The sequence below is a fragment of the Panthera tigris genome, chromosome B3 (assembly GCF_018350195.1).
Source record: "Panthera tigris isolate Pti1 chromosome B3, P.tigris_Pti1_mat1.1, whole genome shotgun sequence".
Taxonomy (NCBI): Eukaryota; Metazoa; Chordata; class Mammalia; order Carnivora; family Felidae; genus Panthera; species Panthera tigris.
Genome location: NC_056665.1, coordinates 62619479 through 62646160, shown reverse-complemented (window position 1 = coordinate 62646160; position 26682 = coordinate 62619479). Strand labels below are relative to the sequence as shown.

At 52.4% G+C, this 26682-nt stretch overlaps 1 protein-coding gene across 1 annotated transcript; it reads right to left on the bottom strand.

Annotated features, from left to right (window-relative positions):
* Positions 1-281: 281 nt before the first annotated feature.
* On the bottom strand, positions 282-20952 carry BMF (Bcl2 modifying factor). Its single transcript, XM_042989170.1, is given in 7 exon segments — positions 282-4270; positions 16233-16393; positions 17851-18147; positions 20318-20404; positions 20407-20445; positions 20831-20886; positions 20888-20952. Coding segments are annotated over 7 exon segments (807 nt in total). The 3' UTR covers positions 282-4168.
* Between the last annotated feature and the right edge of the window lie 5730 nt (positions 20953-26682).

Genomic DNA, 26682 nt, shown 5'->3' with positions numbered 1-26682 from the left:
TGGATCCAAAGCTTCCTCACTCCGCCCCTCCCCCCCACCCCTCCCTCGTTTTTCCACCTCATGAGGCCTTCCCTGTGCTGCTTATGGTGAGGTCAGCATGGCTCTTGTCCACTCGCAGAGTCGAAAGGAAGTCCTGACAAAAGCAGGGAGACTGGGGGTAACTCAGGACAAGAATCTAATTCCCTGACAGATCCCCTTGCATTTTTACCACACCATGAAAAAGAAAGACCAGCTCTGCTTTAAATGGTTTTATTAAAAATTGTACCAATTGATGGGGGAAAATATACACACACACACACACACACACACACACACATATACGCATGTGAAGAACATAAAGCCGAATACTCTGTACAGGTTAAAAAACAACGGATCCCCATTCCCCTCCCTCTCTTTCCCTGTCTCTTTCTCAGAGGCAGAGTGCCTAGAGCCCAGGACAACTAACCTGGGCTGGGCAAAATGCTACATTCTCACTGGGTCTCCCCCTGCAGCCCCTGTGGACCAAGGGATGGGGCAGCCCACTGGGCAATGCTCACAGAGGAGGGAGAGGCGCTGGCCACTTGTGCAGGCAGCGGGGGTGTGGGGAGGTGGGGGGGCGGGGAGACCCGGAGCCTGTTCTCAGCACCTGTGCTTGCAAGGCTGGTGCATCTATGGAAGAGCTCGGCTTTCTGTGTTACTCCCTCAAAGCTCAAAGTCCCCACCAGCCGATGTGCCCCCTGCCCACAGTGTGCCCACAAGCCTCGAAGGCTGATAAGTTAACTCCTTCCTGGACCGAGTCCAGCCAGGGTTCAGCACCCAGAGGGCCCTGTAGCTTTTTGCAGCCCAGGCTGAACACTGATTCCCAGAAGCCCCGCTGAACCGTGAAGGCAGAAGTCTTTCTGTTTTTGCTGCTCTCCACTCTCCTTACCCCCTCTTCATCAAGTCTACCAGACGACACAAGCTTGCCAGCTCTCAGTGTGCTCCTTGCTGACCAGGACAGGCACAGTGGCTCTCCAGCTTCCGGTGGAGGCCCTGGCTGACCATCCCAAACAAGCCCCTCCCTGCCAAGCCCCGGCTGGAGCCATCCTTGTATGAGGCTGGGCCACTGGGGGCAGTGAGACAAGTCAGCTGGGTCCCTCTGAGCACGCCTGACACGTAAGTTCTGGACACAGACCCACACCCCTCAGGGCTTGGAGAGGTCACTGGGAGGTGATCTTTCGCTCCCTTGGACTAAGCAAGAAAAGGCCACGGGGACAGCTCTCCAGCAGCCCAAACTTTGAAGCAGGCAAAGGCAGAGAGGCCAGTTCAGGTCCTCCAACCCACTGAAGGGGTCAGATGTCTGGCCTGGGTGGGGTTTTCTCCCAGTTCTGTCTACCAGCTTCCAGAAACCCCTACTCTAGGGTTCTGAATTAGAAGGGCTATTTTGACCCTGAATATCAGGCTTCCTCCCTCCAGGGCTTTTCTATAATGAAAGGAACATTTCCAGCCCCTCTCCCACCCCTCACCCTCGGCAAACCACAACAACTCCATAAGTCTTCAGCTGGTTACAGGTCAGGAGGCAGGTCAGAGTCTCCCTCCCTCCAAATCTGATTCTCCACCCCCTAACTACACACTGCCATGCTCCTCGGGGTGGGGGGATGGGGAAAGGGGGCCCAGAGGGAGGGATGTGTCTCCTGAGGCTGGTCTTGAGGAATGTTCAGACCAACTCAGCAGGCCGAGGGGGAAGGGGCCAGTCTAGATCACTAGGCCAATTAAAAACAGCCAGTCAGGAGGAACCTCTCTCCTTCCTGGGGCTATTTACCTCCTGGGTGTTTTTTGGGGAAGAGGAAGGAGGGGTTTAAAATTTTGCCCCAGCTTGCTTAGGAAAGTGAGCTAGTTCCTGGCATCACCTAAAATGGAGACAGCTAGTCAGACCACCCTCCACCTGGCCCCAGGCTCAATGTTCAGGTGGGCTTGTCAAACTCTGGGCTCAGTTCTCAGGGCAGGCCACAGGACATCCGGCCTGGGCCAGCAAGATCTCTGAAGCTGATGGCTTTGCCTCTCGGCACCTAGACTATTTCTTTGCTCTCTCATTCAGCTTAGGTGGGAAGTCTACTAGGAGGGGTTCAAAGCGGCTGGCAGAAATAATCGTGGTTTTCTTATGTGTGCCACTGGAGCACACATCAGCACCCTGCCCGTCATAGTCTCGGTCCAGGAGAGGGGGGGAAACGACACATGTCCGATGCACATCATAAAATGGCGTGGAGACACGCAAGAAAGGCTGCATTTCACAATAGTCAGCGTGTCCCAGAGCCGGTCTTCACCTGTTCCCTGGGCTCCTTCTTGTAAGCAGGAACCCATCTTCTTAGCAGACAAACCATGGTACACACCCTGAGAATGGAATTCTAGCCAAGAAGAGGTAATACCTCAGAACATCCAAGCAGAACAAAACAAAGGCTAATGCACAGTTTGAGGTCCTTCACCTCAGGGCCACTGTGAGCCCATATGGCACCTTCGTGCAAATTAGGAAAGGCACCCCTTCCTCTGAGCAGACATAGCCTGACACCAGGGCATGTAGCCTGGCGGGCAGAGCATGAGCTGGACTTTAGCATCTATTCTCTTCTTCTGCAGGTGCCCTTGTGCAGTGAACAACCTGCCCAACTGTACATCCAGTAGATTAATGCTTCCTTCAACAGTACTGAAGACCTCCTCTCTGTAGAACTGGAGGAGCTTGGACTTGTTTAGAGTTAAGAGTCTACTTGGGCTCTTCCAATTTCCCTGGGGAGCCCTGAGGTCTTCTCTGCCTTTTCTTTGGGCCTTGCTTCACATTAGCACCAATGTTATCTTGTCGTACATATGCAAAAATTATAATTTAATTTCTGCGGTGTCTGGTTAACAGATTCCCCGTGTCTTTCCAGATTCCCCGCATCTACTATCAGAGCTGCTAGACTGGCTGCTTTAAATTCTCTCCATTAGTGCCACAGCAGGGAGAGGAGGGAAGTTCAGAGGCAGCTGTGATCCCACGGAGCTCCAGAGCACGCCCTCCTGGCCTAGCTGGAAGCTGAAGGAAGACAGGAAACGTGTACCCAGCTCTGCCGTTTCCACACTCTAATCATTGTCGGTTACTCTAAAAGACACATTTCAGCTGACAAAGCCACTGTGCTGGCTTCTGCCTGTATCCCACTAGGTGTGAAAAAGGAATGGGGATAAGCGGGAGGAGGTATGTTGTTTCCAAGGAAACCAGGGGGTCTGGGTTCCTCGAGGGCTGACTCCTATTATAGATGGGATGGCCACCGCATTTCCCAGCCCCACCGTAATCCTGCCCCTTCATGCTCTAGAGTGCTGATCCTGGGGGAGGAAAGCAGTGTGTTGGCTGGCTCTTTTGAAAGAAGAGCTGACGAAGGCACAAGCTGCTGTCTGTGGCATGTTCATTGGCTATGTGGCTCATCCGTGGTTGACACCCAGCCAGTCCCAGGCAGCTAGAGGTGGCAGAGGTTTGGCACCTCGGGACCAATCCTGGGGCCTCTGGGCGAGACCAAGTAAGACTTGAGGCCTACCCAGAAGTTTGGTTCATTTTGCGGCATATGTGAGGGGGTCCTTGGAGAAACCCAACCCTCCCTGAGGTCTTGCTGGAGATGACAGGGGCTGGGCGAGAATCCCTGAGCCCTTGGGGCAGGCACTGGCTGGGCCAAAGGAGAACCCAGATACGGGGCTGGCGGACTGGCCTAGTGAAGTTGCTCAGCTGGAAAGCCCCTGGCTGAGGCCCTGGGGGATTGAAGGCAGTGTGACTGTCAGGTCTTGGCCCCGTCCATGTCCACAGTAGAAGGCTGATAGTTTTGGTGCAACCAGGAGTCTAATCCAGTCTCCTAATTTCTTAACCAAGCTCCTATGGGAAAACTACAGTCCACTCGCTGGAGAACATCACTACCTGGTCATCTTCAATGGCTCACTGAAGACTTGACTTGTCAGAGCCCTTGGGAGGTCCCACATCACAGACACATCAGCCTCTACTTCAACAGTGTTTGACAAAGGCCCTCATTCCTGGTGAGGTCCTGAACAGGGAAAGAGGTCTCACTTGGGTACGTCTTATGTACACAGAAACTTTTAAAATGCAAACACAAAACAGCAATGAATAAACTTCACAAGACGCGGGCTCAGTCCTCGCTGATGTCCTTCCTGTGGTGCCCCATGCGAGGAGGGCAGCCCAGCCTCACCTGGGACCTGCCCCATTCCTGTTCTCTTCTGCATTCAAAGCCAGGTTGTGTAGGAAGAGGAGAATCTGCCACCACACTCGACGGCGGTTTTGCTGGTGCTGGAAGGCAGTGGGGGGAAAAAAAAATCAACATAATTCCTAAATGTAGCCTGTAGCCTTGATGACTCCTTATCATTCCTGATAAAAGTGCAGATCGACAAGTCTGAGGGCAGCACTTTAATCCTATCAGTGCAGCAAACCCTGGGGGAGGGGGGAGGGAATGGGAGGAGTGGCTGATGAGGAGGGGGAGATAGTTGAGTGCTCCAAAAACAATTGCAGTTTTAACATTAAAAAGAAAAGACCAGGCTCTTTATGCACTGTGCACAAGAGGATTAAACTTTTTCCCCTGCTTGCAGGATTTTCCAGAGTTTAGCCAAGTGCTGCTTTTAATCAGATTGGCTCCTGAGCCCCTCAAACCTCAGCTGCACGAACAACAAACTTTCTTCAGAAAGAAAGAGAAGTGCCCCTTCCCTCCCCCAACTCCAAAGTAACACAGAGAACAAGGGGGAAAAGGGGGGGAGTCTCCATCTGCAAGTGATTTGACACTGTGAAGGTCAAAGGGTTAATCTTCAATTTAAACCACACTGCTGAGGCAGCAAAAATCTGATTTCATCCAGTGCAAACACGCACACACATGGACACACACACACACACACACACACACACACACACACACACTTGTGTGCCTGCCCTCTCTCCCTTCCCAGCATCTCCAGCTCAGTGCTGCCCTTTTTATAGCTGCTCTTGACAGTAAGCCATAAATAATCCCTCTTGGAGCGCTTTCCTACTGACTGGAGCCAATTAAACGTTAAGCAAGAACATACTTGAAAACAAAACAAAAACAAAGAATGCACACTACTCTCTGGGGGTTATCCCAGGTCCTACTGTCAGGCAGGGAAGCTGGGGGCAAAGGGCAGGGGTCAGTGGCTCTCAGGATTGCGGCTGGTGCCCCACCCACACAGGTACCATGTCCCCGGGGGCTAGGGGAGGCCCCAAAGGGACTGGGGTGCTGGAAGAGGCTGTCTTTGTCTGCCAGGCAGGAGGACTGGATGGGGGCCCTCTCCACAGGGTCCTCAGTGGATAAGGGAATAAAAAGCTAGTGTGCAGGAGGAAGCCAGCACGGGCTGGACCTGGATTACTTCAGTGGCCGTGGCAGTGAGCATGTTCGTGTGAAGCGTCAGCAGAGCCGGGGCGCTTCTTAGGCTGTCTTTAATCACTGCCCCGGCCCCTACCAGGCAACTCCTCTCAGATGAAGAGCATAGGGTAAGTCAGTGGCAGAATGGAAAGTGAGCCCAGGTCTCCTGCCCCCACAGAGCTTCATGGGCACGGCTGGCCCTGGCCTCCGGGACTTTCCCCCGGGGACCCATGTGGGTTCCAAACAGCACGGGTTCCGTTCACCCTACCTTAGGCCACAAAGGGAAGGGAGGTGAGATGTCAACTGAGGCCGACCTCAGGGCCCTGCTAAGGTAGGTGAAGAGGACGCCCCCACTGTGTGGGGCAACAGCATGCCCCTTTCCCCCAAGGAAGGAAGCCTGGAAAACAACCCAGAAAGTTGGAGTCGCAGTTACTGCCAGGAGGGGAAATTGGGGTGTGCCACAGAGGAGTCCTGGCAGACTGTGCAGGAGAATGATGGCTTCCTTGTGTTTTGTAAACAAAGATGAGTAAAAAGAGGAAACACACCCGGCTTAACAAAATCTGGTTAGAGTAAAGTAGCGTGAAAACGAACTCAGCTGCAAAACCTGAAGACTCTGGCCTGCCTGCAGCAGCTGGGCAGAGCACCCCTCCTCCTGTTTCCCGCCCCCAGCTGCTGCCCAGGACAGGTGCAAAGGTCATTTGGCGGAACAGGAGGAAAATCCAGGAAAACACCGGTCCCCAGAGAGGCCAGTCTGCTGGAATTCCAAGTCTCTTCAGGTGCCTGTTTGAAAAGGCCAAGTAACAATAACAACCACGATCATGACAAGAATAGTAACACTGAATGTACCAGGCTGTGTTCTGAGTGTTTTACGTCCTTGCTTCTCAAAGTGTGGTCCATGGACCAGCAGCCTCAGCATCATCTGGGAGCTTACTAGAAATGCAGACCTACTGAATCAGAACGTGCATTTTTGACAAGATCCCCGGGGGACTTGGAGACACATTAAACTCCTTTGGCCTTCTCAACAACCTTATGAGGTTGCTATATACTCTCATCCCCATTTTACAGATGAGAACATTGAAAGAGTTAGGTAACTTGGCCACGTGGCTAGTCGGTGGCAGGGACTGAACTAAATCCAGACTACCTGGCCCTAGAGCTATGTCCTTACCCATTATCATTAGGTTCTGAGTGCCAGCATATACCTTTCTTTATGCCAAAGCAGACTCTCTCTCCTCCCCTTCTCTAAATCATATCAAAAGAGCTCAATGGCCAAGGAAGGGAGATTACAATTCTATGATTTGGGGCCTAGGCCAATCCCATTTATGTACGCCTCAGTTTTCCCCCAAATTCCCCTAATGGAGGCCACCTGCTGCCTGGGTAACTTCCTGGGGCCTGAGGCGTCTGGGGATGAGGCAATGCAGCATTCTCACTCCCATCATTTGGGGGTGTTGGGAGACCCAGAAACAGCTGTGGGCCAGAGAGCCCTGTCAGAATAGAAGGCTGAGGTCTTGCTGGGTGACACAGGCAGGCCTAGATACAGGAGGCAGGGCACATAGGCCCACCTTCGGGAAGACCCAGGTCCCATGCTTCTGCCTGTGACAGGCCTCAGGGTACATGAATCAGCAAGGAAGGCACTGGGCGGTGGATGGTCCCTGGGCCAGGAATCAGAGGACCTGGCTGTAGGCTGGGATTTCCCACCAGCCTGTCTGTGAGTCCTCACTTCCCTAATAAGTGAAATGCAGGCACGGTTATTAGACCAGTGGTTCCCAAACCTGACTGTCACAGAATCCACTGAGGAGCTATTATACATACAGAGTCCCAGGGTTCCACCCAGACCAGCTAGTCAGAATCTCTATGGAAGGGGTCCAGGAATTTGTACTTTGAACAAATTCCCTGGGTTGACATTTTTAAAATCAGAAGTAACATTTACTGTATATTTCAGTCATAAAAGTAATACATGTTAACTGTAGAAAAACTGGAACATACAAGACATGAGAGAGGAGAAAATAAAATCACTCGTGATCCTATGGACTAGAAGAAAACACTTCATGACTTAGTATTTTTTTTCGGTCTCCTTCAATCTCTTCCCATCAGAATAATGACTTGGCCAAGCCAGAGGTAAATCCTTCCCAGGTGGTTCTGAGGCAGCCAGGCCACAGACAGGCATTTGGAAACCACTGAGGTGCTTTCCGACCCTAAGGTCTGTGACGGGAATTTTGTCATCCACGATTACCTTCAGCTGAGTCAAGCCTGCCTGTTGGAGGGTCTGGGTGGGCTTGGAGACCAGCAAGAGCAGGGTCTAGTAACCGGTGCACAGCCTCAGAAGTCCCTTCTCTGGGCACTAGCAGATGCCACATAAATTCCGCTTGGTCTTCTCTTGTCACAGGGCAGCCCCCAAAAGGCCCTTTTCTGAAATGAAGCAAGCTGCTTCATACCAAGACTATCAGAGAATCCCCTGGTTATGAGGAACAACAATAAATACAATATTTAAAAAAATTAAACAAAAGGAGAAAAAAAGGCACGAAGGGAGGCCAGGGAGAGAAATAGTAAGGAGGAAGGAAATCGACATTCACTGAACAGGATGAGGAATACAAAGACACCAAGACACCAGAGAACACGGATCCTTCCAGGAGAAGGTGTGGAGGAGAAGGGCAAAAGGAAGGGGGAAGCAAGAAGGAGTATGCTTGGCCTCTGACTCTCAGGCACTTGGCATAGCACAGAGCATAGAATCTGAGATCAATGAATGCAACGCCCCATCCCCACCCCAGAGCAAGGCCCAACTCTCCCAAACTCAGCTTGCGCACCCCTCTAAGTCAGGGAACCTGCAAAAAAGCGGGGGTTCTAAGGATGCATAGTCAGGGTACCCTCAGGGATAGGGGGCTGAGGTACAGGGGATGGGATACTGCTGGGAATTTAAGCTTACACCAGAAGCCCTCGAATTCAGAGTTCAGAGGGTAAGACCAAGGCATGGAGGGAAAAAATGGAGGTGAATGGTCCAAGGGAAAGGGTCTCAATATAGTGGATAAAAATATCTTCTCTAGTTAAGACAGCACAGCCAGGCAGTGGAGACCTAGGGTTCTTCTTTGACCCCGGCCCGCTTTCTGGCTGTGGCTGGCAGAGGAAGGCAATCAGCTGACAAGTGTTCAAGTTACCCCCACTGTGCACAAGGTACGGCAAGTGACTGCACAGCCATGCATCCTGTGTACCAGGGAACTCGCAGGGACACACAGTAGGTACTCAACAAGTGCACGCTGGACCAACTACAGAAGAGTCAGCCTCGCCAGATAACCCACTTGTCTGAGGCCAGGAACAACTGATGTCTGGCCAGGTCTAAAGATGTACTTGATGTGATAGTATCAGCCTCTTGCCTGGGGAGAGGCCCAACTAGTAAAAGGCTTTTTTTTCTTCTTCTTTTTTTTTTTTTTTTTTTTTAAAAGAGCTGGCTGTGGTGTCTGACAAGGTTGGATTACACAAATCAAACTCTGTTTCATCCCACGTGGCCTCTGCCCTAAGCACAAAGAGCGTTCCCTCCCCTCCCCGGATAACAATCTCCCTCTGCCTCTCTCCCTCTGGATCCAATTCACACCCTCTGGGGGCTTTGTGTGTCACCGGTGTTCCAGATGCTCTAGCAAAAAGCTAATTCCACCCCAAAGAACAGAGGAAAGAGCAAATCTATGCTGTGGCCCCGCTTGAAAGAAACAGTGGCAATTTACTGAGCTGACAGCAGTTTATAATATCTCATACTTAGAGTACTTTCCTATCTTTCCATTTGCTCTTCACAAAGATCTGGGGACACAGGAAGGACAGGCGTGATCAATCCCACTTTACAGATGGGGAAACAAAGGCTCGGAAACATTACCCTAAGCATAGTCCGTTGGGAGGGGAGGTTATTTGGACCCCTGGCCTCTGACTCCAGAGCTACATTTTTCCACTAAAAGATTACAGTATGTTTAGTCGCATCATGAAAACAGTACTAACTTTTCAAAGAGAATCGCCACTGAACTGCTCCCCTAGTATGCTTAAAGACATTGTTTCCAGATCATTAACTATTTAGTAAGGATGCTGTGGACCAGAAAAAATAGACCTTTCAGAGGCAGAGCTAACTGAAGATCAAACAGAAATAAAGCCAAAACTGCTCCGAAATGATAACTTCAGATCATGTTCAGAAACCACGCTCAGTTTCTTTAAAATGCAGAGTTTCATATACGCTGTTTTAAGGGAGACACGCACTCCCCAAAGTGACGCTTTCCTACCTCTTCCCTTTACCGTCACACTCTAAACTCACCCTGGCAGGAGGTGAGGGAAAGAACCTTGCCACTGAGAACAGGAACACAGAGATAAGAGACACTTCAGGAAAATTCCACTTGAGAGAAGTCGAGAAGATATTTTTGTTCAATTCAGCAAGCTCCTATCGAGTACCCAACCGAGCTAAGACTTTCGAAGGACGTAAAGATGAGCAAGATGTAAACTGTCCTCAATTATTTTCCAATCTGAGGGAAGAAAACAAGAGCAGAGAACCAAGTTTTACAGGAGGCAGAGCCGGGTCAGGGCAGTAAGTGGGCGTCCCTCAGGCTCTTGTTTTCTAGGAGGTTCCCGCTGAGAGCAGAGGTAGGTAGCGGGAAGACCGTGGTTTTAGGATGAGTCAGAGCTGTATGGCTCCCAGTGCAGCCACTTACAGTGTGACTCAGGTACGCTGTCTCCCTTCTGGGAGCCTCAGTTTCCTATAAAATGGGGACAATGGGCTCTAGAAGTATGAGGTTGCTGTGGCGATCAAACGAGAAAAGTATATGTACGGCCTTGGCCTGGTGGCTGCACCGAGCAGCTCCCTCTCCACAGTGAGGACAGGGAAAACGCGGGCCCCACTTAACCTTGCCGAGCACTTCCCTCAACACCCTGTGCTCAGAGCGCCTGCCCCGGGAGCGCGCTATCTTCTCAACAGACTTAGGAAGTCCTGGGGAAATCCCTGACTTTTCACTCTGAGATGGGCCAAGGCAGCTAGAGGCAGCTGGGCCCAGAATTCCAGGCTGCCAAGCTGAGCAAAGGATTCTGAAACCCACAGGGCAGCCCCTTGGGTCCAGGGGCCCACTGCCCCGGAAAGCTTCTGACCCAGACGCGGGAGGAACGAGCAACGTGGCAAAACGGAAAAAGAAAAAAAATACCCCTCGCCAAGAGCTTCCTCAGCGCAGCCAGCAGTGCTATGGGGACGTTGAAGCCACCGACTGCCACCGTGGCAACACCAATCCCTTCTTCAAGGAAGAAACGGCAGCCTGGGGCCAGCCGGTTCTCAGTGGAAGACAGGAGGGCTTCCTCTAATGCAATTGAAGGCCACTGGCTTCAGCCACTGGGGAATGGTGGGAGAGGAGGGATGGGCTATGTGCCCCTCCACATCCCCAGAGCCTTGTGCTGCATCTCCACAGCCTCTGGGGGCGGGAACCATTGGGGCCCTCACCTGGCTTCCCGCAGCCTGAGAACTCCTCCATGGGAACTACTGAACAACTTCTAAAGAACTCACGAAGTAACTCTGGGGTGTGTGCTCTGGCCGAGAGTGAGGGAGAGAGGGGACTGAGGAGTGGCAGATCCGTTGTACATCCACAAGGCTGTGGAGGAGGAACCCCAAGGCTCTGACTCCCAAATTGGGGCCTTGGCAGCCGGCTGTTCTTGTCCTGCCTGCGGCCGGTTCCCTGGCCAGGACAAGGCAAGCTAAGCATGGAAGAAAGCTGGACCCTCCTCCTCACCACATACACTGACTGTTCTCGTTCTGGTCAGGGAGCATGCCCTCTTGGTTGCCAGACATGATCCAAAGGCAAACCAAAGATTTTTCTTTATTCTCCTTTTCTAGTACCTCTCCCAACCCCTCCTCTCCCATCACCCCCCCTCACCCCTAAGGAAAAAAAAAAAAACAAAAAAAAAAAACAACTCCCATTCCCAAGGCCTGGCTTTGGTGGGGAGGGAGTGAACTATCCGGAACTACAAGGCCCTTCTCCTGGAAGAGAGAGTAGTCAGGTGCAGAGTTGTGTGGGGAACTCGGCCTCTAGTCAGCCACGCTGATGACTCAGAAGCTAAATATAGTGAGCGATATAAACAGAGCCAGCCACAGAGCAAACACAGGGCCCCCAAGCCCCGGCCTGGCTCTCACGCACAGAGGCCCTCCACGGCCCCTCCCCCAGTCTCACTCTTCCCCAGGCGCCCTCCTAGGTAGACCTCCCACTGCTGGAACAGAGGCTGGCTCCACAGAGACCTTCCCACTTTAAGGTCAAATCTCTGGGGCTCCTGCCCGGGCTGCCACATCTAGGGCCTGAACAACCTCATTAGCCACAGCCTGAGCCCCCAAAACCACTCAGCAAAAAGGAGGGCATCCCAAAGGGTCAGGAAGCACTCAAGGGCACCCTGAACAAAGGATCCAGACTGTTGGCAGATGTAAACACCACTCTGGGTACAACTTCCAAATGAGCTCCCTGAGAACTATAAAGACAGGTCCAAGCAAAATCCTAACATCATCTTTTGACACATTTCCCAAAGTGTTAAACTGCCCACACCTTAATAGTTATATGTATTATAATCTCCAATGGGCTTTCACATCTGCTCTGCTGGGTATCAGAAATGAAGGCTCAGAGAAGTTAAGTGATTTGCCCATGGACACAGAACTCATAAGTGACAGAGGTAGGATTTGAACTCAGGTCTGCCTCTAAGTCTAGGATCCTTTCTGTGATATTACAACTAAAGATAGTTTTTAGTGAGTGGCTGAAATTTTCCTCAGATGGCATTTTCCAGAAAGTCTAATTACTATTCAAAGACTTTCCAAATCTGACTATTCTCAATGAAACCACTCTTGGTCCAAGTGAAAAAGCCATTTCCGACTTAAAGAATTCCAATGCTCCTGTAGCTTTACTCACTCAATGGTTTACAGTAGCTACTTGTTTTGAGGATTCTTGGGTTCTTAACACTGCCCAGAAATACCCTCCATAAATTTCAAGATAGCGCTGCTGGAACAAGAGAGGACAGCAGCAGCTACTATCCATTCTTAGGCCCATGCTGGAGGAGACCATGGCAGGTGGAATGAAAAGAAACCAGAACCCACACCTTCTGGCCAGAGTAGCCCGTGAACACAGTAAGGGAGCAAACCTGTACCTCCTCTTTGCTGCTGAAGCTGGATAGACACAAAAACACCAGGGCACCTTCACAGAGCCTGAGTCAAGGCAGACCATGGTCAGCAGACCACAAGAAGTCACCTGCTACAGAGCAACAAAGAGAGGAAAGTTCTATTCCTGGCCCAGTCAAAGGAAGATGGGGCATGTGACCCGGTTTGGAAAGGCTTTTGCTTCCAATCACTTGGCCTCCACCTCTCTTGCTGCTTTGGAGACCCAAAGAGCTGACAGCAAGCACCTCACTGACACTGATCTTCTGCCTTCAAATCCTTGCCTTTCCATCTACTGGAGCCACCCAGAACTGATCAGTTGGGTAATGGGGCTAGAAGCCCATCCTGTATGCTCCCTAGGAAGCATGTTGGGAGGGCTTATGGCCAGCAAAAACTGACATCCAGTGGAATTTGCAACCATTTGAATCTGAGGTCATGGCACTCAATTTGCCATAATGCCATCCTACAACGCACTACCTGGTCATCGTACCCCACCCCCACCCCCTCTGGTCCACATCTCCTAGGAAGAAGGCTTCCCCTGATACAGAAAAAGAATAACTGAGGTCCGTAACCAGGGACAAAAAGTGGGAGCTCACACTCCCTACAGGACTCAGGGACCAATGGCCACGGTCTGGTCTTTGGACACCATTCCAGATCTAAGGAGAAAGGAAATGGCCAAGCCCACTCAACGTCTTACTGCCTCTTGAGTTGTGTTTCTTGGCTTTCTAAACTCAGCCTATAATGATGAGGAATGACCATTCTTTGAGGAGAAACAAGTGAGGCTGAGTCCTACAACTGAACAGCATGGACACCAATTTCTCTGTGCAGGGCAGGTGGAGGGGAGCTCAGGGCAGGCAGCTAAGGGATCAGCCTGGTGGGAGCAGTGGGAAAAGCACTGTGAACTGACAAGAACAAATGTAAGAGATGATCAAGCTTATAGACAGACAAAAGGAAACTAGCATTAAAGAGTACCCACTGTGTCTCTGGAACTTTCATTGGTATTTTCTCACTTAATCCTCACAATAAAATTCTGTGGTATTAGCTCTAATTTACAGAAGAGGTGCTACACTTGGCAAGGTCAAGTGCCTTCCTGATGGCTAGCAGGTGGCAGGGCTGGTATTCAAATCTGGGCCTTCTGACTTTGGACTCAAAGCCTAGAGGCTTAAATTTAAAAATCCTAGTAACTCAGTTTCTTTGCCTGCAAAGATTAGGGAAGGGAATAGAGAAAGAAAATAAAAGAATGTAAGAGTCACAACAGCACTTTCTAGATATGAAATAGTAGACTGGTTTATGTAATAATCAAGGTCAGAAAATGACTCACTTCTTAAAACTAGCTGCTAAGGGGAGCCTGCCTGGGTGGCTCAGCGGGTTAAGCGTCTGACTCTTGATTTCAGCTCAGGTCATGATCTTGAGCCCAGAGCCCTGAACCCCATGTTGGGCTCTGCACTGACAGTGCAGTACCTGCTTGGGATTCTCTCTCTCTGCCCCTCCCCCACTCTTGTGTACGCGCATTCGCGCGCCCCCCCCCCAAATAAATAATCTTAAAAAAAGAAAAAAACAAAACAAAACTAGCTACTAAAAGTTCCTCTGCGTGCCAGTGTTCCATCTGCCTGTGGCTAGCATCCTAGCCCTTTCTGCAGGATGAGCTCCTGGAGAAGGTCTGTGAGCAGGGTTAGTGGGGAGGACAGGGTTAAAAGCAAGAGGATTCCACAGACAAAAAGATTGGTTCTCTCTGTAATGGAAAATTTGGGAAAACCAGCTCTGGGCTGGAAAGGCTTAGCTGACCAGCCTCCTGCCACTGTGAGGTAGGAGTAGACAGCAGGCAGGAGGGGGAGGGGCACAGGGAACTCAGGAGCCAGTTTGGGGTGAGGTGCAGAGCAGGAGACACGGTTCTCCTTCAGCTCTGCTGCTCTGCCCCTCCCCCAGGCTGGGGTGGCTCTGGCTGATAGCTGAAAGCTGCCCTCCGAGAGGCAGCCCTGGACTGGAGGAAATGATGCCAAGCTGCAAAGAGCAGGGTCAGACCTTGGGATGAGGACCGTCTCCTCTCTTTCAGGACTGAGTTAGCAAGAAAGGGCCCTGGGCAATGTTCTAGTCCTATCCTCCCAGCCTGCCACCAAGCCTACAGGGACTCACCAATGGAGGGAGGAATATTCTGGGAAACAACTGTTGAGAGAGATGAGGTCCACTGGGAATGAAGAAAGCTACCTTCCAGACACTCCTGTAGATGAGTCCAGGAGACCCACAGCTCCCGTGTCCTCTAGCAGCTCCAGCACCGGGACTGGAAGCTGTGAGCTGGTCTCAGCCATCGGCCTGTACAACCAGGCTAGAGTGAATGGGCAGGAAGAAGGCCAAGAGCCGGAAATCCAGAATCAGAGTGAGTCCACACGTGGACTGAAGGGGAGACTCAAAGCCAAGTTTCCAGAAAACAATTAGTGGAGGGACTGGGGACTGGAGCGTGGGGCCAAAGGAGGAGGCTAAGCTGCCTTATTATCTAAACATAGGGCCACTCTCTCTTCCAGATCACTGAGGGACTGGGAGAGCTGACCAGGACCAGGTCTAGCCCTAGATTTCCCTCAGAACTCTTTGGCAGAAGGCACTAACCATATCTAACCCCCGGCGGTCTGTTCTCAGGAGACCAGGAGACCAAAAGACAACTTCTCTTTCTCCTGGTGCTGGCAGTGGTTTGGCCCGTAAGTCAAACCTACTCTGATCCCCTGAAGTTACCCATCTAACCTCAGGGTCTGCCCAAGAGTGATGAGATATTTATTCTCTTGATTTCCAGACACACACACACACACACACACACACACACACACACACACACACACTGCTGGGACAGTCCCAGAGGTGGGGAACATGTTCATTTCCAGGTGGTGTGCCTTTGCTTCAGTGGTGGTTGTACTAGCACAGATTCAGCTTGGGCTCCTCTCCCTGCCTTGGCAGCCATCCAGAAAGCCAGCCCAGAGAGGAAGGGTTAAGTGTCTGGGGGCCGGCCCAGACAGCGGCTGCAGAGCAGGGCAGCCTCCAGCCCGTGGCACGGAGGGCTCCTCCAGCACGAGCCTGCCAGCCGCCGCCTTTGTTGATGGACTCTGCCACATGCTCGACTGACACGCGATGCTCCGCCCTGGCGGGGCTGGTGCCAGGCTGCCGGCCAAGCACCCGGCCGCCAGTCTGGAGAGCCTCTCCGAGGTTCACTCTCCAGAGTCCCAGGTCCCGGTTCCCAGACAGAGACAATGAGGAGCAGCCTCCCCAGCTGGAAAGTGTCAGGTTACAACCGGTTCCACCACTTTCCCCCACTCAGGCCCATCCCTCGGCCTTGGTTACCCAGTTCCCCGCTGCACCTCGGCCAGGCACCCCCAACCGTCCAGTTTCACTGCAGCACCCTGAAAATCTTCCCCTCGGGACTGTGAGGGACAATCTTCCAACCTGGCCTCAAGAAGACACAGTGTGTTGAGCAAGGCTGAGGAAAGCCACCCCAGGCCCTAGGAGAGATTGTAGTGTCTCTTGACAAACCGTGGGACAAATCGCTTTCATGAAGCCCGAGCTGACAGAGGGCAGGTAACCAAGGTGGAGCTCAGAGATGAGGGCAAGTGTGCTCGGCCAGTTGGGCCCATCCAATTCACGGGGATCATAATAGCTGAGGCTAAAACTCTGGGACCATATCCTCGAGGCCTGGCAGAGACAGAGTTGCTGAGGCAGGTCCTGGCCCCCCAGCCCCAGCAGACTCTCCCCCCGCCCCAAGCCCCCATGCCTACTTGCTGCATATGAAGCCGATGGAACTGGTCTGCAATGCACTGAAGCTTTCGGGCAATCTGTACCTCTGCTCGATGCTGCCAATGCCCTTCAGGGGGCTGCTCACCAAGGGGCAAGCCTGCAGGGAAACTGGCAGGGAGAGGGAGCCGGTAGCCAGCGTTGCCTGCAAAGACAGAGGGCCCACATCTCAGCATTCTCCACGACTGTACCACCTACCCCATGCCTAACACTCCTGGCTGAGACTTTATCGGGGTGCTCCACCCAGTTTGGGTAGCCTAACCTGCCTGTTACCCAAGCGTTGAAAAGCTGATACTCAGAGAACAGGAGAGAATGGTCCTAGCCTTCCCTGTAGTTCTCTAGTCACAGGCAGTGCCAGGGCAGAAGTAATATGCGTGGGTGAACTTGCCAGCCCTCTGTCCTTATTTACCAAGCTACGCTTGACCACAATTTATTTTTCATGCAGTAGCAGGTTGAAGCTCTACTCTGGAAAAGCACTGGAGGCAGTTCTCTAGAGTTCCTAGGTTGAGCAAAGCAAGGGAGAGAAAGAGAAAACCAAAATGTGCCTTCGCTTTTGCCTCTGGCTGGGCTCAGGTCCTGGAGCCCTGGGCAATGGAACTAAAACTAGGGAGAGAAAACTCCTCAAACCCATTGGATAGCCAAGTTCCTCTCTGGAGGAGCCCCAGGCCAGACCGCAAGACCTCGAGACCAGCGCTGCACCCTAACCAAATGCTGGCAATCGAGCTGCCGCTAGGGGTGCCCGCCTGCCTCCTCCCTCTGTTCCTTCTTCCCTGCCGGCCGGGCCGGCCTTATCCATCTTCCCAGACTCCCGAAAGAACTACGGGGTAGCTCCCTCCAGGAATAACTGTAGCGTCTCTTCAATATGCTCCATCAGACATAGCAAGATAGCTTCTGAACCCTTTTTCTCCCTCCATAAGCTTTGTGCTAAAAGAAGAAAGAAGACTGAGTGTCTAACACTGTGCCTTTGCCAGAGGAGGGACATGTTACTCATAAAACAAACCATTTAAGACCACAAATGAAGGGGTCTTGTCTGATCGAGCCTTGGAAACAGCCCCTCTGCTGGCACTGAGCCCTGGCAGGCCCAACCTCTTTCTCCAGTTCCCCTTCCAAAGCCCAGAAAGTCCCAAGTGACACCTTGTGCCTTCAAAAACCTTCCCTCCCAGAAAGGGCTGGGTTTTTCCCTTCAGGGTCAACAGCGAGTCACAGATCCCGTAACCCTCTCCAGGGCAATGTTGGCCAATTGGCAGAAGGCATAGCACTACCAGGACACAAAAGGTTGGGCCATGCAACTGGCCACAAGATGTAAAAGCTGAGGCCCAGGTACCCCCTCTCCGACCCAAGAAGACACCATGGACCCAAGGATCCCTGCAGAAAGGGACAAAAAGGCAGAAATAATGGCACAGCAATTTGCCTTTGTTGGTGCCCATGGAGCACAGGTGAAGAGCATGAACAAGCAGAGAAGCACGGTGACAAGAGTCGAGGAATCAATAGCCCCTGCGGCTCAATTGGGGAAGGAAATAACAAAGCGCAGGTTTGGGGAGGGGAAGTCCCCTCTTTTCCCCCAGTCTCTATGGGAGGAGTCCTGAGGCTAAGAGCACTCACCATAAAAGAGTCGCTGGGGTTCTTCGGTCACCCCACAAGGCAGCATGACACCCTGACTCGGGGAGGCCGGACTGAGGGTCTGGGTGGCCTTGTCTTCCTGGCTGGTGGGTCGAAGCCCAGGACCACAGCAGTGGGTGAGAGGGAAGAGCTGCAGATGGCTGAGGGGGCAGTCCAGCTGGCTCTGGGCAAACAGGTTAGCAGACAGCAAGCTCCCAGGCTGGGTCCCCGGCTCCCCATCCTCTGGCTGGAACACATCATCCTCCAGCTCCTCCACACACTGAGGCGGCTCCATCTCCCCTGCTGGGGTGCAATGCAGGCATCTGGGGTGCTGTCCCCTGCCCCAAGGCCGAACCTGAAGGACTCCCCCTTTCCTTTCTCCTTTCCCTTCTACCTGGGGGAAGTGGGGCCCGATACTGATGACAAACGACCTGGTGATAAAGTACCACTGAGGATGACACCCTCCCCAAATGTGGCCTGCCTCACTGCTCAAGGAGGCTCCACACCTCCTCCCTGGGCCTTCCCAGAGCCACTCCCACCTTGGCCTTTTCTTCTGACCCGGGCTGGTTCTGGTCATGAAGTCTGACTGCAATTGACTCTGAGCAATAGCAGAGGCATGATTAACCACGGCAAGTACTCAGGACACCCGGGGAAATGTCAACAAGACTAGGCCCTGCGAGTGGCTGTGGGAGGGCAGAGGGTGCTGTGACTGGCTGTACACACAGTGGTCACTACACACACACACACACACACACTCACTCACTCACTCACTGCCCTGAGAAGTAACCACCAAGCTCTCATCCCAGTCTGAGCTGAGCTCCAGGCTCAGCAGCAAAAACAAAAGCCAGCAATCCGAGGGCAGCCAGGTTCCCTCCAAACCTGCTAGGCCCCGCCCAGCTGCCCATCTCCTCTAGTCTCCACCCCCTGCTTGCTCAACACAACAAACAGGCTCCACGCTGTGGTAAGAGTGTGTCCTGGAAGAAAGGGCAGAAAGACCCAAGTTAGACACTGCCCTCACAGCAAAGGGGAGCTGTCTGCCCACCACAGCTTGGCCTAGATGGTAGGTCCAACATCCGGCAGGTGGCCAGCCTCCCCCACCCCAGCTCACTAGCCTCCATGACTACTCACGAGTCTCCATGACTTCAATCTTCTTTTCCCACAGCCTACCATTCCTGTCAGCGCTGAACGTGAGATTGGTATAACCTTCCTCACAGAAGGAAGTGAAATTCAGCCCTCTTTCTGTGACCTCACTCACCGCCTGTATACTACTCAGGTTGTTGGCATGAGTTTCTTGGTGATAAAGAAGTTCCTCTTGCTCCACCTGATGGCTCTTGGAAGTCTGAGTTTGGAGCCACCCAGCATCTTTAGCTCCCAACTCAGCCCCCTACACACACAGGAGGAACCTGTTAGGACCCCTGGGGCAGCCCGAAGCAGCAACTACCTGAATGGTTAAGGATACAGAGGGACACTGTTTGTCACTGCCAGACTCACTGAGCGATCCCCTGGGAATTTTGTCTCTCCATCTCTTGCCTTTGAAGAACAAGCCAAATGGTCTGTGGCTTGGTAAAGTACTTAAAGGAATCTCAGTTAAATTCAGAATCTTGGCTTTCCCAAATGCAAGCTCTCTCTGAGGTGCTTGCTTCAACTCCCTCCATCCCAACCAGTCCATGAACAATGTGTGATCCTATCTTTGTCCTCTTCCCTGGTGAGGAGACGCCCACTCGGATGGCAACACAGGCATGTGGTGTTCTTTGGGAAGTGTTTCCCAAAGAAGGGTAGGAGATCTTCAGCTTATCAGCACCAGGAAACAAAGTTTCCGGCTGAAAGGACCGAGCGCTATCTTGCCAGTCACCTGGCAGGGGCTCCCCTCTGGCCCTCAACCTTCTCTCTACAAGCTGGCAATCCCAGCCTAAGAAGAGGCCCTCCAAAGCTAATCACAAGCAGGAGTCATTGTCTTGGTTCTTCCTTTGAAGCCAGCCACCTCCCCCTCCCCCTCCTCCTCCCAGCAAAGCCCCAAAGTTCAAGCCTTGCCTGGACTGGACTGTGGGGGAAATGCAGCCATAGGGTGTGTCTTTGCAAGCCCTGAGGACCCTACCCATTCTCCACAGGAACTGCAGGTGGCTCTTCTGTAAGTGGGAGCCTCCAGAGGGGAGCTGGGCAAGGTCAAGTGTAAACTGGGATAGGCAAAGAGACCCTCTTCTCCCCTTGCTGAGGAGGTGATGTCCAAACTGGTAGGAGGAGCACACTTCCTGAGAGGACTGCCTGGGAAGGCTTTATTCCTAGCAAGGGGAACCAAAGCGCTCTGGAGCCATCCCAGCCACTAAGGGCTCTAACAGGGATGCTGAATTTAAGACTCCTCCTCCCAGGAGAAGGCAGTAGCCACGCACTCTGAACTTCGACAAGAGCTAAAATTTAGGAACGCACACATACAAGCATACACACTCACGCACCCACACAACACACAGCAGACCTGGGTGACTCCAGGAGAGAGTCTCAGCCTCCGAGTCGTGATGCCAGGGCTCCGCGCCAGGGTCCAGCGTGACGAGCACTCGGGGGCTTGGCGCCCAGACTCAATTGGGAAGGAGGGAAAGAGCCCAGCTGTTAAGGAGAGGAGCCTTCAGACTCCGCAGGGAGGCAGGACGCCCCACAACTCCCTGTCCTACCCCAAAGTCAGATCCAGAGGCAGGGCCGTTCGCGGGAGCCCAGGTCTGCTCAGCAGTGAGCCGCAGGTTCCCCTACCCACCTGGACCCAACTGCTTGCGGTCTTAAATGCTACTACCCTCAAGTTCCCTCGTGGAGCAGAGCACTAGATGAGGGTTCTGTACCCCGTTCCCGTACCCCAGCGCTCCAGTCCTTCATGGTCACCCCACACGCCCGCAGCCCAACCCTTCCCGGGCCCCTAAGCGCAGCACGACTCCAGTCCCCACTTCCCCGAGGAGGTGCGATCCAACTCCGCCCGGTCCCCGGCCGCTGGCGCGCTCACCGGGCCGCGGCGGGTGGCGGGAGGCGCTGGCAGGGGCGGCAGCGGCAGCTGGCGGGCTGGCGCGGGAGGAGGCCACTGTGCACCGCGCGGTATTGTTTCCAAAATACGCCCGCTCGGGGCATCCCGCAAACAGCTGATGAGGCCCCGCCTCCAGCGCGTCATGCCTACGGCTGGCCAATGGCGAGTGGAGCCCCAAGTCCCGGGCTGGGCGGCTGCCAGGGACGGTCACGAATGTACGAACCTTCCCTTGGAAACATTGCAAGGGGCCGAGCGAAATTCCGGCTCCAATCAGAAACGCAATTGCAGCGCCATAGTCCTAGCAGATTCCGTTCCTAACGCAAGCTGGGGAAGGGCTGGAGAGTCCCTGAGTCCGCTCTATTAGAAGGGAGAGAGGGGGCGCCAAAGTGACTTTTATCTTCTTTTTCTCGGGAATGGCCGGAATAATTACGGAGCGTACAAACCGGAGGGGAGGAAAGCCGGAAGCTTTTAGAAGCGACTGGCGGTGTCCCCTGGGTGCAAGGTGCGGGTCCCTGTGGATCCCGGCCTGGTAGCAAAGCACCCTCCCGCCTGCCTAGGCTGTCAGAAAAAACTCCAGGTGCAAATCTGTAGGAAGCATGAGAACACGTGTGTCTGGCGCTGTTAGTGGGTGACATTCAGATCAAACACATCCAAAGGGACCCTCGTGTCTTCTTCTTGAGCATCTGGCTGAGGAGAGGAGAGACCAGGAATGCAAGGGCTGCTTGAGCAGCCTGTTTATGGCAGCGTCCAGAGGTGGTGCTGGTTGTTGCCAAGAGAGTAATGTGTCCTGCAGATCTCGTACTCTCAGTGCGAGAGTCCCCAGGCCATTTCTCATGTATTGAATACCTACATTGTGCCAGATACTGAGTTAGGAGCCAAACACCTGGTGCCTGTCCCCAGGGAGCTTGCAGTTTACTCAGAGGAAAAGATCTGAAAATAATGGAATGTGACATGAAATGTGTTAATGTTCAGGGACAGTGACTACCCGGAAGGGGCAGAAAAATTCAGAATGCAAAACACTGGGGAAAGCTTCAGGGAGACGTCTTTTGAGGTGGGCCTTGAAGGATGGGGACGTTTTTCAATAAAGAAAACAGACCAAGCAGCCCAGGCCTGGCACAGCAGAATCAAGTGCTGAACTGGCGAATCTGTCCTGGGAGCACGGCAGGCTGAATGAGGGGTTATGGGGTGCACCCCAAGGTTTCGGAAGGCTGGGCATGGACAGGTAGATTCAGGTCAGAGTACACAGGTGTCCCTGCAATTCCAGGCTGGAGAATCTACTTTATTCTGGAGACAAAGGGGAGCCAGCAAAGATTTTATAGAAGATGAGTAACTTGACCAAGCCTACATTTTAGGAAAGATAAATGAAGAAGCCAGAAATCAGTGAGACAGCCAGTCCCTGCAACAGACTAGGTAGGTGGTCGATGACGGGCCTGACCCCAGGGTTAGTAGGGACTGACAATGCTCTGACCACCAAGCTGCTCTCTCTGGTTATAAACTCAGACAGATTTGAGTTAAGTGGAGCTAGGACTCTTAGCCCAGAGGAGGCCGAAGTCTCCTTGCACCTTTTCCCTACCCATTCCTTCCTTAGCTTCTTCAAAGGGTACCTGAAAGAGAGCCAGCCAGGCATATTGAGGGCTGGGGTTGTTAGGGCAGGAAAACACTATCCCCAAAGTCCAGAGAAGAGGGAAAAGGGAAAGAGGGGAGCGTCAAGGTTGGCCTGCAGCCCAGTCCACCACGAATTGACAGATGTCCAAAAACAGGTGCTAGAGCCAAAAGCAGGTATAGTATTTTACCAGGAGCCCTGGCCAAGAGGGAGTATCAGCTGGTCAGGGTGACCTCTCATTCACGACACATGTGGGGAAATGAGGAAATCAAGCCCAGCCACCCTGCAGGGCGCTGGGGAGCCCTTACCACAGTCACCACGCACAGACCTCTTTTTCTCCTTTCTTCCATCCTTCTCTTCTTAATGGTTTTCTTCCTGGGCCATTGTCTCAAGCTGGCCAGTGATGACCATGGATATTACTTAGGATCAAGAATGGAACTGAAGGACAAACCAGCTCTGGATCTGTCCTCTTGGGCAGCACAGGCCCTGGGGGACAGAGGTCATACTAATTCTCCTTACCCCCTGCCCCAAGCTGCTACTGCTCTGTCTGCTTCATCACAGCTCTGCATGGTGGAATTGGTTCCACAAGGCAAGGAAGCTGGTAGAGCAAAATTTTTATCTGGGATCCATGTACTTGCCAAACTCACCAGGGTCTCCTCAGCTTTAGGGTCTATGAACCCGAAACTGGCTAAATGGGGTATGTGGGTTCACACAGACTTTTTGGGGGGGGGTTGGCTCCATAGCTTACAATAGTTTCCCAAAGGGGCCTGTGACCCCATAAAAGGTTAAAAATCACCAATGTAGGGGGAGTGTGGCTGGGAACAAAAGGGATCATCTTAGTAGGTCTGGGTAGTTTGCAAGATGGAAGGGGGGTCATACCCTCTAGTGACATTTCTTCTAAGACCTCTCTCTCAGGCCTTCCCAGCCTGCTCTCTCAGGCTGGTTCTGAAGGACACCCAGTGGCTTGGCTTCCTGTGCTCTCAGCCTCTAAGGTCAAGCAGCAGGGGCCCAGCCTTCTGAGCTGCCAGACCAGAAAAGACTGTCAGGGATAAAGGGGTCAAGGAGGTCAGGAGCCTCACTCCCCACCTCTCATCACTGTTAAAGCAGACCCCTTCCTCTGTGCCTTTCCTCCCCTTCCAGCACAGGGCAGTGTCAGGACCTGCCTGGCTGGAGATCTGGGCTCTCAATCCCTGACCAACAGCAGCACCCTAGTTGAAGCCACAGCCATCTTTATTTTGAAGAATTCCCTCTCTCTCTCTTTCTCTTTCCACCCCTTGCACCAATTTGTTTTCTCCTCTGCTGACTGATGTTGGCTGTGGGGTCCCCTGAGAAAGGCAAAGTTGCTCTGAAAGGCATCAGTATGGAGGCCCGGAGATGGGGTCAGACCCTCCCAACAATCTGGGAGGGATGCAAAGAGTTAAAAGGAGGCTGCTTTCAACAGAAGAGAAAACCCAGCTCCCTATACAAAGCAGGCAGCAGCCCTCTCCATTGTTTCACCTGGCTATAGGATTTCTCTCTGAGACAAGGAATGGGCTCTAAAACTCTGGTAACTGGATCACTGGGAAGGGAGGTTTTTAAAAAACCAGCTGACAGCTGAATAATAGGAATTACCAGGCAGGCTGCCCTGGGGTTGCTGAGGTTTGTAACCCAACCCCCAGGGAGGGGTTAGATTGGAAACTGATTTATAGGTAACATGGGGGTCTTGGTAGGGGAGTCCAAAGTGCTTGACCCCCTTGCCTTTTAACTCCCTTCAGGAGGGATCATGTCCATAAGTAAGACCAGGAACCTGGAAGACTTGAATGTCCTTCCCTTGCTGGTATTGGTCTAACAGAATGAATTTATCTCTCGGAGCATCATTCCATCTGTCTGCAAAGGAACAGTCATTGTCTTCTGAGTTGCAGAAAGAGAGAGAGAGTGTGTGTGTGTAAGAGAGAGAGAGAGAGAGAGAGAGAGAGAGAGAGAGAGATGGGGGGTGGGGGGAGAGAGAGGCTTCTGTTAATTGGGTAAGCAAGTGGAAAGACTTGATTTCCCAGTCAGTGAGTTCACTATTTGCCAGTCACTGGTTCAGTGGGATTCAAATAGAAAAAACGGGTGCCAAAGAGAAAACATTTAGGAGCTCAGACGTTGATGTAAAGGAAAATGCAGAGACTGAGGCTGCCGTGCTAAAGCCCAGTGGAACCTAAAAGATAAGGTGACATCCAGGATGCCATGACTTAATGACATTCAGCACATGTTCAGTTTCAGTTTTCAGTGAATGAATGTACATTTCCAGACTTTAAAAACATGAATAGTTTCATATTGGTACCCCCAGAACACCCCCCTCCCGGCTTGGCACCTGCTAGAACTAAGACAGTGGAGACACATTTACAGAAAAACTAAAAGCATGGCCCTAGTCCTCATCTCCCCTCTCCCCCACCTCCTCCCCAGCCCAGGGCTCAGCAGGCCCAGTCCACAAAAAAGAAGTCAGCTTTTTCCTGTCAAGAAATGAAGCAATCCTATCAAAATACTCTCCTTTTACTCTGCTTCCCCCAGGATGCAGCCATTTTCCTAGGCAAAGGTACACCAGTATGTCAAATATACTTGGGATTGGCAGGGAAGCCTCAGAAATGTTCAGCTGAGGCCAGAGAACAGGTGTAGGAAAGCGTCACTATTTGGCGATGAGGGAGGGGCTCAATCACCCAGGTGTGAGTTCATCAAACATTTACTGAGCCTCTGCCATGTAAAGGCTGGAGGTACAGATACCCCTGGGGGATCCTTGACCGTATCCACACCCTTTCTCCCAAACATGAACCCTCATATGCCCACCTCAAAGAGAAACTGGGGACAGGAGGAAGGTCTGTCACGGAGAGCTACAATTGAAGGTAAACAGATTTCCCAGGGAGGCTGAGCCTCCCCCAAAGCAGTCTTGCCTTTCCTCACACAGAAGTATCGTAGAAATGTCCAAGGCCCCCTTCTTCTCTGTCCCCAAGGCTCACCCATCAACAGGTCGAGTGGAAAGATGTCAGGAGATCTGTGTCCAGTTCCCACCTCTGCCATCAACAGGTGACCTTCCACCACATTTATGTCCTTACCCTACAGATTCAAAGCTTTAACCTTGGCTAAACAGGTTGGCTTGGCAGGGCTTAGGACTTTGGGGACAACTGCAGCCTCTGATCCCAATTCTGCCAGAGGTCCTGGGGCGATAATCAAAACAACTCCCGCCTGTTGAGCACCTACTGAATGCAAGACGCTGGACAAAAGGGAGCTCATTTAATCCTAAACAACCCCAAGAGGGAGCTATCACCATCAGTTCCATTTTACTGGCACTGATTTAGTTTAGTGACCTAAACTAAGGTCACTTCTCCAAAGACAGGCAAACTGGCAACGGTGCCATGATTTGAGGCCAATCTGTGTGAAGTGAAAGCCAGTGCTCACATCCCCTGCATCTACTACTGCCTTAAAGGCACACCCAGTCCCTCCCCCACAGACAGAATTCACTCCCCTTCCCCCATCAATAACACACTGTCCCCTGTGCCCCCAGAACAGGAAGGCAGAGCCTGAGGCAGCCTAGCGAGGTAAATTCCAGCCTCTCTCAGTCGCTACCACTCCCACCACCACCACCTGCTGCAGAAGCGATTGCATCACCCGCAGGAAGCGGTCCAGCAGCCCGGCATCAGCTCTGGGGCACATTTTCAGTTCCTACTTCTATCCTTGCTTAAACTGAGCCTACTGCCTTGTCTTCTACCCCTGCCCTGGCCCTGTGGGTTTTAGGCCAACGTGCATGCCTGGCCAAGGGACTGTCGTCTCTTGCTTGGATGAGATTTGTACAGGACCAATAGGAGCCCCTCATCCCTTTTCTGAACGCTGCCAGATGGGGGAGGGGAGGTCAGGCTGATGGAGCTTTCCCAGCCAAGGAGATCAACCAATCAGAGATCCCATGGGCTCAAAGAAAAAGTCTCTTGGATGCAGAAGACAGGTCCCAGGCAGCCACCACTACCCTGCACCTGCCTTTCAAAGATTGGTCCCTGCATGTCTGGGCCAAGGTGCTGAAGAGCCTATCAACATAGCCAGGATGTCTGTTGTTGTACCTCAAGCCCATTAGATTGGCAGACACCTTGCACTTGGCTTTGCTTCCCTCCCTACATCACCATGGAATCATCTGGAACTGAGGATAGATCTTCACCCCTGTCGGTCTGCTCCTGCCCATCCTGGACTTTCTTTCTCTCTCTGCCAACTTCCTTCTCCCTCTCTC